At 40.8% G+C, this 15,047-nt stretch overlaps 1 protein-coding gene and 1 non-coding gene across 2 annotated transcripts in view; both read right to left on the bottom strand.

The window, feature by feature from the left end:
- The window catches only part of LOC122798020 (ethanolaminephosphotransferase 1-like), a 1,115,305-nt gene extending 1,102,324 nt beyond the window's left edge, over positions 1 to 12,981 (bottom strand). The window contains exon 1 of the mRNA XM_044066615.1: positions 12,825 to 12,981. Within this exon, the coding sequence (XP_043922550.1) occupies positions 12,825 to 12,890 (66 nt within the window). The 5' untranslated portion in view covers positions 12,891 to 12,981. The remainder of the gene's footprint in view (positions 1 to 12,824) is intronic.
- On the bottom strand, positions 12,481 to 12,553 carry TRNAV-AAC. Its single transcript has one exon. It is a non-coding gene; the product is annotated as a tRNA-Val (tRNA).
- Positions 12,982 to 15,047: the final 2,066 nt, after the last annotated feature.

Raw genomic sequence — 15,047 nt, 5'->3', positions numbered from 1 at the left:
AGCCTGTGACTAGGCTTAGGTCAAAAGTTTTAAACAGTGGATCAGCAAAAGCATATTTCATGCTGTTTAATAAGCACCCAGGTATGTTGTCAGGTTGCATGGAGAAAGCGGGTTTGGTTTCAGATAACACCTTGATAATAGGTTCCTTAGTGAAGATATGGAGCATAAGGGATTCTAGTAAAAGTGGTGTTTGAATGGGTGCTTTGAGGATGGGGGAAGCAGAGAACTTATTAGATAAAATATTTATAATGTCAATTTAGTAGGAGTAGGGGGTCCCATTAAGGAAAAGCTCAGAGCAATTCTAAGGGTTATTTCTTAGCTTTCTAACATAAATAAAGAAGAACTTATAATTATTTTTGTTTCAGAAGCTTATTCCTGTTTATGGCTGGCTTTACTGGTCCTTATAATATTTTGGTGACATTTTTATACTATCCTTGTTCTGAGGAGTTCTAGCCTTACTTTGCAGTTTATGGAATGTTTTTTTTTCACTTGTTATACAGTTTCTTTATGTCAATTGACCACCAGGGTTTGTTTATAAATTTCCCACTGTTTTTAGCTCTGGCTGGACTACTAGATATATGACTTTGCCGATGTGGTCATAAAATTCTTAAGTGGAGGTGGATACTGTGTTGTGGTCAGTGGTAATGGTGAAATGGGTAAATTTAAGCATTTGATCATGTAGCTATATAAGGCTCACCCTTTTCAAATCTTTAGATATGGATACACTGATTAAAGGAAGGATGACAGTTCTCCAAACAAGTGTCGCTAATTTATGGTCCAACTTAACTGGAGAAGGATAGACTAGGGGAGTAAGACAGATAGAAGCAATATCAGTGAGGACTAGATTTAGAATACTTAGGCCTCTAGTGGGTTTGTTAACTATTTGAGCTATGGGAGTCTTGTTTATCAAATCCAAAATATTTGAGCATACCCTATGTTACCGATAAAGGTACTCCAGTGTATAGCTGGGTAACTGATGTCACCTAGGATTATGGAATTACTGCTTACAGAAATCTCTTCTAGAACATCTAGGACTCTAACATGATCATCTGGAGATATGCAGGGATTCTATCTCATGCTATAAGCTCCCAGCTTTTCTAGTCTATGGCTAACTGAAGTTATGCGAGTTAGTTAGTGGGTCCTTGAGTATCAGTCTAGATGAGATGTGGTCCCTGACAAATACTGAACCACCACCACACCTTCCACCAGGTGTAAAGGCATGGTAGGTGCAAAACCCTGTTATGCAGGTTGTGCTTTCCTTACATTTAAACAAATTTTCTGTAATTATACACATATCTGCATTAGTTCCAAAGGCATGAGTGCAGTAACAGTGGTCCAGCAAAGCATCTTACTGTGCATTGATGCTCCTAGTTCAGCTAGAAGCAGATCAGAGCAGCCAAGGGAAGATAAGTTCAAGCTAATGCTGCCCTGAGCTCAATCAAGCAAATGCTAACCAGAGGGAAAATTAATAGTCTTGGAGCATTGATTTAAGGAAACAATGAAACTGCACTCCTCACTATTAAGTTACAACTATGGCGGTAGTGCGAGGAGTGCAGCTCTGCACATGATCATACTATAAATATCAATTTAAAAAGAAGAAACAAGAGAACCAACCAGAAAAACAACTCTAGAAGAAACAATGGTGCTGAAAAACGTAGAAAATGGCAGCAAATAACCACCTCTCAAAAGAAAGACTACTACTGTTTCCAGGATGGCCTGAACACCTGGTTAAAACAGCTGTTTTTACTTACAGAACAGTGAGACGCAGTTCCATTTACATCCTCAAGCTTTTTCAGCAGCAATAACAGGTAAACAAAATCAACTGTAAGTATTTTACTTTTCTTGTGTAAACAGACTCTAGTATATCATCAGTTTAGATGGATGATGTTGCTGTACATTTTGTGTGTAAGATTCCAGCCAAAGTATAAAGTATATCAATTCACAAGAACAATATTACAAGCACTCATTCCAAGTAAAAGACTTTCATACGAAAATTTAGGAAATTATTACAAGTAAATGAAAATTCAAAAATGAAGAAGTACCTTTAGATATGGAACAACAACCTTTATGAAAATACCAAAATGCAAACGTGTGACAGACTACAGTAGGAGAAAAACATGGCACAATGCAAAACTTGGACTTATTTATGATAGAGGCAAACAGCTGGAAACTAAAAGTTCTCTTAAAATGGGCTACAAGGTCTGAAGTGGATTGCCCATTCTATCGGAAGCAACTGAATTTATAGCTATACATGAGGAAAAATTGTTTTGTACCTTCGTTGAAGGTTGGGCATCGAGCTGGCACCTCGGCACCGTAAAAATCTACTGCTAATCATTAGCAGACCGGAGTTCCGCTGTAGCGACCCCTAACTGGGAAAAGCTGAAAGAAGAACAACAACATGAGGAAAAATTGTTTACTTCTTTCTTTTACATACTTGTTGGGCTGCCACCACAACCTCCTTACCCAAATTACCACAATGAGGTGATCAGTTACTAATTCACAAACTTTCTTTACCCACATACCCAGAACATATAGGCCCAAATCTATGAATTAGTCAGTTATCAAATATTGTCCCAAAGTGCTCTGGTACCTTTAGGAGCAGCACTGCATTCGAACTTGCTGTTCATTAAGGACAATACATGGCTGCCAGAGAAGTGTCCGATAGTAATTCACCACTCAGGCTCAGAACATCCATCTGCTCTTCCCAGTCTTGCCCCAGCAGATTATCTCCATTACTCCCAGTAAGAGCAGGAAAGTCTACAACAGAACTACAGAGTCAGCAGGTAGCATCATATAGCAGCATAGCTATACACTCCAAGAAAGCTGAATATTCTTAACAGCAGTAACTCGCGCACACACACACACACACACACACACACACACACACACACACACACACACACACACACACACACACACACACACACACACACACACATTAAGACAACAGTCTCCTCTACCTGCAAAAACTCAGTACTGCTCCCATGGTGGGGTCTGCGAGTATCACCCACATTTCACACTTGATCAGTCCTCTCCCAAATATCAACTCCATAGAAATAGGGAGACCAACTCCAAAATGAGAAGTATGGCTCCTGAGTCAGTGTTGTTTGTGAAGACCAGCTACAACTAACTGGTGCTTATCAAACTAACTCACAAAAATATGAATCCTCCTCCTCCAGCAGCAGGTGACATGCCAAGTCCTAAGAGTCAGTTTCTATTGTCAGGATCTACTCCATCCTAATCAGTTCTGAGTTTGTATCAAAGTGGAAGGAACAGTGGCACTATGGGGTAGCTGCTCTTCCAGGCACAAGCGGTAAGGGAGAACCAAAAGAAAAAACTTGCTCAAAGCAGAAAAATGACTGGAACAAAAGTGAATGGAGGTAGCCTCAAATGTTAAAAAACATGTATTTTAATAATCCAAAGAAATACAAATGAATGAAAGGATTAAGCGCTTTCATCTGCAAGCATAACCAGATTTCTTCAGAATCAATGACTCTGAAGAAGTCTGGTTATGTTTGCAGATGAAAGCGCTTAATCCTTTCATTCATTTGTATTTCTTCGAATTATTAAAATACATATTTTTAATGTTTGAGGCTACCTCCGTTCACTTTGGTCCAGTAATTTTTCTGCTTTGAACAAGCAGTATGGGATATTACTGGTGCTTTAGAAGAGGTTCTCACCAATCCATGAAAGCAACTGATTCTTGGTGAGTCATTTAAACAGCCTGATTGTGTTAGGAAGAAATTCTAGTAAAGAGCTGTAATGTAGCACCCCAAAAGCTAGAAGCTACAGTTAGAAAATATCTTTGCCTGGCTTGAAGACCTGTTTATTTCTATCCACAATTGTTAAAAAATCAGCACAGTAAATGAACATAACTAGACCTATGGTCTCTATTGCTATAACTGTCAGTTTTACTGCTATTATTAAAATGTAATGTTCACATCAGAAATAAATATTTAGTAATAAAATCATACCATTCAGCTGTCCCTGATTTTGTTTCATATTATTGCCCAGTCCATTGTAATTTCTGGTATATTACTGAAGATTAAAGTCAGTCAGTAATGCCAGACATTGAAAGTTTCACACTTCTTACTGTCCTGAAAATGAACTGATGCAAAACTTGTTGCTTTATTAACACCTTAAGTGAAAAGGAGTAACATTTTAAAAATGTCCCCAATTTTGGGCCTTTGTTCCTCCATCATTTTTCAATCTGTCCGGCATTCTTGAGCAGCAGCTACAGACTCGTAAATCTGACAAGTCTAATATGCAATGCCAATGAATGACTTATCATGGAAATTATCAGCAAAGACATTGGTGACCTACAAATACTGGAACAATCCCAATTTGGTTTGTCAAGGGAAGGTCTTACCTAATCAGCCTGGTAGACTTCCTTGAGAGAGTCACCAAGGCTATGGATGAAGGAAAAATGCACACTGCCTACCTCATCATGGCCAAGATATTCAATCCAATACTCCACTCAGGTATTGCTGACAAACTCTCATAACTAGGCATAAATCCCTACATAACTTGCTATTTTGTTGGCTGGCTCACAGACAGAATCCAAGAAGTCAGGACTGGTGAGACCATCTCTACCAGGAGACAAGTCAGCAATGAAGAACCCCAGGGCTGTATGTTGGGCTCACTCCTGTTTTGCATTTAGTTCTCAGAAGTCAAGGCTAATGTTGAAGGCCTCTGAATCACCAAATCCACAGATTGGGAGCTAGCACAGATTCCCCCCACAACACAAATATCCTACAAGAGGATCTGACACAAACAAATGATTTGTGTCACAAAAGGAGACACTGCCAGCCCAGCTATCTGGAATTTTGTAAATAATTATATGTCATTTGTGAATACCAACATGATTCATATGTTTGTGTTACAAATGTATGTTATGTGTATATCAAACTGCTGGTACAGAAGTGCGTGTTGAACAGGGTTTATACAGTACTGAGATTAAAGATGTATCCACAGTGTACCCTGCTGTATTAGAACAGAAATGTATATACACTATTGTAACTGTTTAGATGCATATATTTTAACGGGAGACAAACACAGGAGATGAACTTACAAAACTTCAGAAGAATAGTTGAAATGAAGTTACTTTATGGCTGGGCCATAAAAAAAAGAGATGTTATCTTTCAGTTTCAGTGCAGTAACAGACACAATGTCTAGAACTGGGAGTTTTTGTATTGTCTTGGAAGTGTTTATTGTTTTATGACTTTCGGGATCTGCCTTAGATCTAAGAGAAGTCCTTGTTTATGTAGTTTCACAGGTAGATGCTAAATGGTAATAGCTGCATTAGGGGTTTTCACCTGGGATAGTCAGATGACAAGACATGATGTCATTCTTAGCTTCATAGGTAGGTACTAGGCTATCGGCCCAAGGGCCTACGTAAGCCTAGCCAACAAGGTTCCCTGGCTTACGCTACCCAAGAAAGTTAATTTCCTGTGCCCCTGTCGAGCAGAGCCACAGAAGTGATCCTCGGGTGTATTTCCTATTTCCCATCCACTCATCAAGATTTTTCTTAAAGAGTGCTAATGAGGAACTTTGCTTGGCATAGATGGTTAGCTTGTTCCAGAGTATAGGAAGTCTCTGGGACAGGAATTTATCCATCCAGCATGTCCTGTTTATTGTGGTGACAAGGTTTAGGTCTCTAGAGCATGTAGCTCAGAGGGATTGGGATTTCTTTAAGTGTAGCATGTCCAACAGCTCTGGGTTTAACATAGCTTTATATGTTAGGCAGAGATCTCCTCGGAGTAGGTGATATGCTATAGAGTAAAGCTGGAGTTTTTTGAGACGATCAGTGTAGGGCATCTGTTTGAGGCCAGTAATCCTCTTTATGAGGTACTTCTGGGGCCTTTCCAGCTGCTGCAGATGTCTTGTGAGGTACATTCCAAAAGGGGCATTGTACTCTATAATGGGTCTAATGAGTGCCAAGTAGAGGGGAACAATTACCTCTTTTTTTCCTGGATGAGAACCCTTTTGTGATGAGGTGTGCCACATAGAAGGATTTCCTGACTACTGTGGCGATGTGATTATCAAAGGAGAGACTACTGTCAACCTGGGTCCCAAGGTCTCTTATCACACATCCGGCATTAAGTAGACTGCCATTTATGTGGTAGTTCATGGGTACAGAGTTTTACCAAAGGGGATGACAATGCACTTTTTGGCACTGAGCTTGAGGCCATGCCTCTGACACCAGGCATCTGTCTCAGTGAGGCCCTTCTGTAGGATGTCCACATCATTTGGGGACTCTACTAAGGCTCCTAGTTTGCAGCCATCTGCAGACTTTGTTAGCCAGAGGCCTTCTGTGTTAGCCTGTACTTCAGAGAAGTAGATACCAAATTGGAGAGGCCCCAGGACTGAATCCTGTGGTACTCCACTTGTCACTGGTTTGAAGTCAGATTTGGAGTCTGCAACTTTTACAGTGTGGGTTCTGTTAGTGAGCCAGTTGACAACCCATCTTGTGACGTAGGGATTTATACCTAGTTAAGTGAGTTTAGCTAGAATTCCAGAATGGGGGATGGTGTCGAAAGCCTTGGCTAGGTCAAGATAGGCTGTGTGAACCACCTTACCCTCGTCTACGGCTTTGGTGACTGCCTCAAAGAAGTCGATCAGATTCAGAAAGTACGATCTGCCTTCCACAAACCCGAACTGGGTGGGGTCCAGAGTTTGGAGGTTACCAATGTCTTTGTTTACGAGTTCCATGATGATACTTTCCATGGCCTTGCAGACCAGGCTCGTCAGGCTAATAGGACGATAGTTCCCTGGATCAGTGGTGGCTCCCGCTTTGTGGAGTGGCATAACTGTTGCTGTGCGCCATTCAGTGGGCACAAAGCCTGACATGAGACTATGATTGAACATGGTGCTTAGGTGGGGAGCCAGTTTATTCTGAGGTTCATGTAAAACGCTGCCTGGGATGTTGTCCGGTCCCATGGATGCTGTGTTTTTGGTTTAAGAGAGTGCAGCTTTTACCTGCATAGATGTGATTACAGGGACTCTGCATTCTTCCTGTATAGATATGGGCCCTTTAGGGGGTGAGAAGGGGGTAAAGTTAGCACTGAACCTATCTGGCAGGATGTTGGCAATATCAGTTGGTTCTGTAATTTTCGTGCCGTTGTGCTATAACTCAGAGCAGATCTGGGTGTTGCCATTGAGATTCTTCACATAGCTATAGAATGCGTTGTGGTTGCCCTTAGAATCAGTGGCGATTTTGTTTTTGTAGCTAGCCTTGGAGGATCATATAAGGGTTCTCAGCTTCTTACTGAGGCTGACCAGGGAGCTCATCCACTCATGGGATTGTACTTTCTTTTGCAACAGTTTCTTCCTTCTGTTGTAGAGTTTGTTTATGGCAGGGGACAACCAGATTGGCTTCCTTTTTTTAGAGGATAGCATCTTGGTTCTGTTTGGGATAGCATGATCCATGCACTCGTGTAAGTGCTTATAGAGTGCATTTGTGTAGGATTCAGCAGTCGTAACTGTATTGGCCATCTGCATGGGTGTCATGAAGTTCACCACTTCTGTCTTAAGAAGCATGAAGTTGGCTTTGGAGACATTTTTTACTGTGGTTTCCTTAATGGTGGGTGGGGGCAGAATGCGGATATCTAGGGTGATTAGCTTATGGTCGGATCTGACCAACGAGGAGTTGACTTCAGGTGTGGAACACTGGTCACTCATGTTGGTAATGACTAGGTCTAGGACATTGTTGCCCCTGTTGGGGGTGTGGATAAGTCGATCCAGGGCACTAGAATTTATGAATTCCAGAAAGCGATGAACGAAAGAGGTGGTACAGGAGTAGTTTTCCCAGTTAATGTGGGGTAGTTGAAATCGCCCGTTATTAGGGTGTTTGGTTGAACCCTAATATCTTCCAGTATATCAAGAAAAGAGGAGTGGGAATCATGGGGCATGGTGGGGGATCTGTAGCAAGCTACAATTTGGATTGCAGTTTTGCCCAGAGTTAGTTGCACTTAGATAACCTTGGATGCATTATGCTGCACAACTAGCCTGGAGGTGTGGATATCCTTAATGAATATGGACACACCTCCGCCTTTGGTGTTCTGGTCCAGGTTAAATGTCCGAAAAGTGTGATATGAGTTATAGCCTGGTAATACAGGGGTGCTCTCCAGAGCCTTGAACCAGGTCTCAGTCACTGCACAGATATCGATGTTCTCCATTTTAAGGAGTGCCTCGAGTGAGTGAATTTTGAGATTTAGACTTCTAACATTGAGTAGCATTACCCTCAGGTTTTGCTTGCCTATTGCTGTTATGATGGTGAATTTGTCATTCAAACCTTGCCTAAAAAGGGCACTATAGGGGCAGCAAGACCATTAGCCAGTATCCGGAATCCCAGGGGTGACATGTGCAGGCTGTCTCTGGCAAAGCATCGTGGTCTGTCAACCATGTCATCCCAGGCAGGCAGATACTGGATCCCCTTAGAATGACATCAGAAGATTAGCCAATTGTCGAAGTCAATCATTTTGTCCTTGTATTGCGGTATCATTCTGGGTGACGGCAGGATGCTACTCAGGGCTAGGGTCATACCTGCCTGGGCTACAAGACTGGAGAGCTATTCCATGTCTCTTTTCATGTAGTCCAGGGAGGTTCGTCTCGGGTCGCTCACACAACATGGACAATGACAGAGTCATATTTGTACTTATTGTGGACTGACCTGAGAGCGTGAGTTATGTGGCAGATCCTGGCACCCAACAGGCAGCTGACAGTAACCTTCTCCTTGTTTAGCCTGGTGAGTGGGACATCAGTGTGCCTGACTATAAAGTCACCTATGACAAGTGTGTTGGGTACGTTGTTTTGCCTTATGGGCTGTGTTTTTTTTTGCACACTGAGTTTATGGGCTATGTGTCATTTGGGTTGTGTTGGGGGGTGGAGGTTGCTTGCGTTTCTGCTTTGGAGGTCTCTGTTGCTTGAGCAGATTATTATTGAGAGCCTCTGTGAATGTTTTTGTGTTTCTATGTGTGGATTTTGGTGGTGTAGGTTTAGTGGGACTATGTGATGAGGTGATGAGTGTGGTGTGGTGAAAGTGTTTACCTTCTCCTCTTGACTGTCAAGTTCAGTCTTGGTTGGAGAGAGCTTCACCTCCAATTTGGCTAGATAAGTGCATCTCTCACAGGTTGTGGTGTTGGGTGGTAGGAGGAGAGGGTTGTCTGTGTACATGAGGCAATTGCAACATTGCCCCAAGATGCCCAGATTCATCAGATAAACAGGAGAGAACACTGTGAGCTGACCCTTGGACATGCCTGAATAAAAAACTACTTTCCTCTAGACAAGTGAGAAAAGTGAGTATAGGAGCTGTTTTTCTCTAAGCAAGTGAGGAAAGTAAGTACAAAAACTGTTTTCCTCTAGGTAAAGAGGAAGGCTGAGTGCTGTAGTAATTTGTATTTAATGCGAACAACAAGTTCTGAACAAGTGCTGAACACGAATAAGCAAATTCAAGTGCTAAAACTAAGAATCTGTACCTGGCTCTTGTGCAAGTATCCCAGCAGTAATATTTGAGATATTAATTTAAGAACTCTCTGAGACAGAGAGAGAGAGAGAAAGAGAGAGACAGAGAGAGAGATTGAGCATTTTGTATTTTGTCTTTGACCTGACAAGAACATCTACTCACCACATCTGCCTGCTTGCTCTGTAAATAAGTTAACCAGGGTACAGTAATTCTTCTGGATCCAGACAGAAATATAGTATAGCTAAGATGTTTTCTTTATTTATTTGAGACTGTCCTGCAATGCTGTTTTAAGTATTTCCTGTGATTTTGAACTCTGATGTAACTGTGATTATATACTGAGTATGTTCTTGTTCTTTTATTATTTATAATTAAATATATTTAAACCTTTAATTGTGGCTGATATTTGTGAGACACATTTAAGTTCTGAAAGTACTTGCATATTTATTTGGTGACACTGTGAGCCACTCCTAATAGCCTTGCTCTTGGTCAAACTATTATTAGGATTAATAGTAACATTAAACAGTAAATTGGGCACTCTTTGTTAAGGGGCTTAAAGTAGCCGATAAGGACATGGCTGAAGTCTGGGCAAAAGAAGGCATACCTTTCCCAGGTGTGTGTGTTTGTATACAAATCAAAACTCAAGGAATGTGTGTGTCAGCTACTTGGGCAGGGACACAAAGTACTGATTGGTCAAGGAGGGTGCTGAAGGTCTTGGCTTGGCCACTCAGCTGAGATCTCAACTCTATAGCTGTGTCACTGGAGAGTCTTATTGGGGATCTGGAGAAAGAGGGAGAAACCAGCCCCAGAATGACTGTGGTCTCTGTGTGCTCTTAATGGAAATTGCACTTGATGCAGTGAGCTGCATCTGGAAATACTGTGTGTGTACTTGTCAGCCTCCCAATGTATGTCCCTCTCTGGTGACAGTGATGAGGACTGAGGCTCCTTGATTGCTGGGCCAGTGTTGGGGCGTCACAATTGGTCCAGTGCCACAGATTAAAACTCATTGAGAAGAAATGCATTATAGTGCACTTTGGGAAATCATCCACCCAAGCTAATTATTTCATTGATAAAATATCCCCTAAGAGTTAACCCAGTACTTATGGATTTGGGAGCATATGTTGATAGTAATTTGTCCTTAGACTAACATGTAGCCAAAATAGTAAGAAAATCATTCTATGTCACCCAACTCATAAGCAAGGGTATGGCATCCAGGTCCAAGGACGTAAAAGTATCATTCTACTCAGCTTTTATCAGACCTATCATCGAGTACAATGCCCCCTTAGGCACGTACTTAACCAGACACCTCCAACATCTGAAACACCCTCAAAGGTTTCTCAGCAGGAAAATCCAGGGTGTGAATATTCTATCCTACACAGCTCACCTTAAGAACCTCTCTCTGTTTACTTAGTCTTCTGCAGGTTACTGGTGGGTGATTTTTACCTGGCATGTAAGGCATTCTCAGCCCCAGCTGTAATGGACTTCTTGCACATCCACAAAAACAAACAGCATCAGGACCACCAGATCCAAGGACCTGAACTTTGCCGGCAACATAAATAAAAAGTGTTGGAAACAGGGTTGCCACCTTTCATTGTGGTCGAAACTGGGCCAAAGCCACACCCTTCACCCCTCCCATAACCACACCCATCTCCTCCCCGCTCTCCGGCCACTTTCCACCCATTTCATGACATCATAGGCACACCAGGAGGAGGAATATTCTCTTTTTCTCGTTTGCTACACAATCACATTGTGCAATTGATGCTTTTTTTAAGAAAACCATAGTGAATCTGATGATTTAACAAACACTGACAGTCTTCTTGTTTTTGGAAACAGAATATTGGAGTTGTACAGTGTTTTTTGGACTACCAGTCAATCAGTCTGATTTCTGGATAGCCTAGGAAAAAATGGACATGAGACAACCAAGTTGGAGAGACATATATGTGTCTGTAAAGATCCCTGCACTATGGAACCTGCTCCCTATTCAGGTGAAGTGGAGTTCATCCCGGACCATTTTCAAGTGAAACCCTGATCATTGGATGAGAAATCATAAATTCACCTCTGTTATGAACCCCATGTCTCTGATGGACAGAGGCTGACAGTATGTTAACTAATTCCAGACTACCATACCCCCCACAAAACCCTTAGCTACCTCCTTAGTCACATACCCCCCTACTATATAGGCATCCAATGTACTCAAAGAAAAAACTGGGTTGGGTTGCACGTTCAGGCTTATAAAGACCCTGGCGCGTGAAAGCCTAGTACTAACCTATGAACCTATAAGAAGTTGAGAGGTGTACCATTACCTATGAACCTATAAGAAGTTGAGAGGTGTACCACTATCTGAAAAAATCAGCAGAAATCTGACTTTTACAACTGTATTTGCAAACTACAACTCTTCAACTTCTTGGCACAAGAGATCTGGACAAAACCAAAAATAATGGTGGACAAAGGCACAAAAACTGAGACATTTTAAAATATTGTTGCTATGAACTTAAAAAGCTGCAAGAATAAAAGATTGCTACCACGCATTTTCTGAATGAGGAACAGACCAAAAATATGAGGCACAAATCTAGACAACTGAGATTGCAAACTAATACAATATTTTCTATCTTCAGGTTTTAAAGAACGTGTAATCGCAATAAACATGCATGTATGGAAGTACAGAAAAATACCTAACGGAAAACATGTATATATCTGCCTAATAAATGACATTAAAAAAAATAGCAGAAATGAAAAATGTTTCCTGCCGCAGTGAATTCAATCATCACTGGTTTGTCAGAAAACTACACATTTTACGAGGAGCAGACCAAAAATATGAGACACAAATCTGGACAGTTGAGGGGTTGCAAACTTATAAGTTTTCCAGGTTGCAAACTTATAAATTTTCCATCTTCAGGGGTTAAAGAACGTGTAATCACAATAAATAGTTATGTACGGAAGTATAGAATGATACATAAGGAAAATATGTACAAATGTGACTAATAAATGACATAAAAAAATTTCGCAAAAAGAAAAAAAAATGTTTCCGCCCGGTTTCGAACCGGGGACCTTTCGCGTGTTAGGCGAACGTGATAACCACTACACTACGGAAACTGTTGAGTATAGCTGTATGTTTTGCCTAATAATACAGAAGATCACCACTTACCATAGAAAATAGAAAGTTTTGAATGTTTAACTGCATTTACCGTTAGCTGCACAGCTAAACTACAAAATCTTAACTTCACAAGCACAACCTGGATATCTAAGCTTCAGATAATAACGTGCACTCTAACACAGGAGCATACCGACGCAGTGTTGCAGGTTCTAGAAATAATCAGAACACCTTTACAATGACTACCTAAATTAATGCAATCCTTTATTGTACCTGGTACTTATCAAAGCCGGACAACTGTTCAGCGGTAACATATCGGCAGTTCAAATGTAGTGGCATACTGCTTTTGCCTGGCTATATAAGCCTCCTATCCGAGCTGAGTTTCAGATGATACAAGCTGGTGACAGTCCTGGACAGCACCCAGTCCTCTAGCAACCACACAGTACATGCTAAGGACTGGAAAATCATGCCACGCCTTATTTGAAACGTCACTTCCGACATAGTTTTCGCTCTTTAAGCTCTAAACTGATATTATTACCTGTTCACATCTTAAGTAATTTAAAAGGTGGTTTAGTTTGAGTGTTTAGGAAATACAAAGTGTTTTCAAAATAACAGTGTTCAAGGATGGCTGCAATAAGAAACTAGAGCAAAGGTATTACAAACAGAACCGTATAAAGTGTCTGTATAGAAATACCGTTATCAGGATGCAGGGCACTGGGCACTTTGCACTGGGGGTTACATAAATGAAAGCATTATCAGCTGCAGTTCTGCTGAACATTAACAAATGGAAGTCTAATATTGATATTTTTCCACACAAAGGATACTCTGGGAAAACGTTTATTAATTTGCTTGTTTCCTGTCGTGCTTAACTAATTAAAGTTTAATTTGCGAAATGTATGCTCAACAGAGCCAGTCCACAACGTTCTTTACATTTCATCCCATTGCAAAACACAGAGGTTTACAATCAAATATTTGATCATAGCCACATAAACTGGTTATTTAAACATCTTCTGTGCATCCCGTGTGCAGTTTACAAAAGAAAGAGATACATGTGTACGTGTTCTTTTATGTTCTATTTCAGAAACTGTAATTACTTTTTTATGTTTTTGTGGATGAAATAATGAACGTTATGTTGATGATTAGTGAGTTTTAGAGATATTTTGATTTTAGTCTTTTTTCCTTCTACGTTTCCTAGGAAAGGGAGAGTGTTTAATATGTTACCTGAAGTGTCAAACTATCCCCAGGATTCAATAAAGTCTGTGTAGGCTCCATGTAGAGCTTACACGAAATGTGTCCATGTACAAGGTCACGGTTCTCTCATCTATGATGTGCATGTAAGGGAGGTCACAGCAACATGGATATTGAATCCTTATAAGACAGCCACATACCTTTGGCCCGTTAACCTTGATCAAAAGCTCTACAAGACATTTTATTTAATTAAATTGGATTTATTTTAGTTTTTTATATTTATGTGCTTGTTTGCACAGTGTGGCACGTTATTTAGCTATGCTCAGCTTTGCGCACCTATACATCAGACATCAGCTAGACATCTAAAAATAAAAAACGACTTCATTCAATTATAATTTTTTTTTAATTTTTATGTGCTTGTTTGAGAGATGCCACGTTATTTGGCTAGGCTTAGCACTGCACACTCATGCATTAGATATCTTCTAGACATCTAAAAAATAGAAACCGGATTCATTCAATTTCAATTTTTTTGTATTTTTATGTGCTTGTTTGCATGATGCACCGTATTATTTAGTTATGCATACCACAGTGTACTTATGCATTAGACATCCGCTAAACAGCTAAAAATAGAAATGGTATGCATTCAATTGTTGTAGTTCTGCAGTGCTTAGCAGCATGCAAACCCACACAGGGAAGCTGCACTATGCTTACAGGCACCTTCGCAATATATCTGAAGATACAGAAGTTCCCTTCACTATCCCAGTGGCTAGAGAGGTGGAGTCATGACCTACAGTGTAGTAGGTCTGAGGTTTGAGTTCCTGGCAGTGATACGTTTTACATATAGTGCTGTGAAACTATGTCAGGTGACTGAAACATCATTTGACTTTAAATTAAATAACTGTTACATTTAGAAAATGTGCTCAATCACTTAAACATGGTCAGCGGTCTTTTCCTGTTTGTGCATTTCTAAGCTTCGGTTAACCATAAGCTGTGCAAGTTTGCGCGATGCTAAGCAATGTGGCATGTTTTTGAAAGTTACAATATGACATGCAAGGGCAGGAATGCAGCCTATTTAAAGGGCAATAGGTGGGAATTTCACATTATTCCTTATAGCTTGACCTTGACTGTGAGTATGGCTGCTGTCATGTGGCAAGGAGTGTGCTTTAGGGCACAAAGGTGAGGTGTGCAGGAGTCCAGGGTTTTCATTGGACTCTTGGTAGAGTGCTACAGACTCCAGCTGCTGCAGGGCAACTACCAGGGCTCAGAGTGTAAGTCTGAGGCCTGGGATAGTTTGGTCAGGGACCTAAC

Source organism: Protopterus annectens, chromosome 3.part1, assembly GCF_019279795.1.
Source record: "Protopterus annectens isolate FY-2018-M chromosome 3.part1, PAN1.0, whole genome shotgun sequence".
Lineage (NCBI taxonomy): Eukaryota > Metazoa > Chordata > Ceratodontiformes > Protopteridae > Protopterus > Protopterus annectens.
The sequence above is the reverse complement of the archived record's forward strand: the minus strand, read 5'-3'. Positions and strand labels throughout refer to the sequence as shown.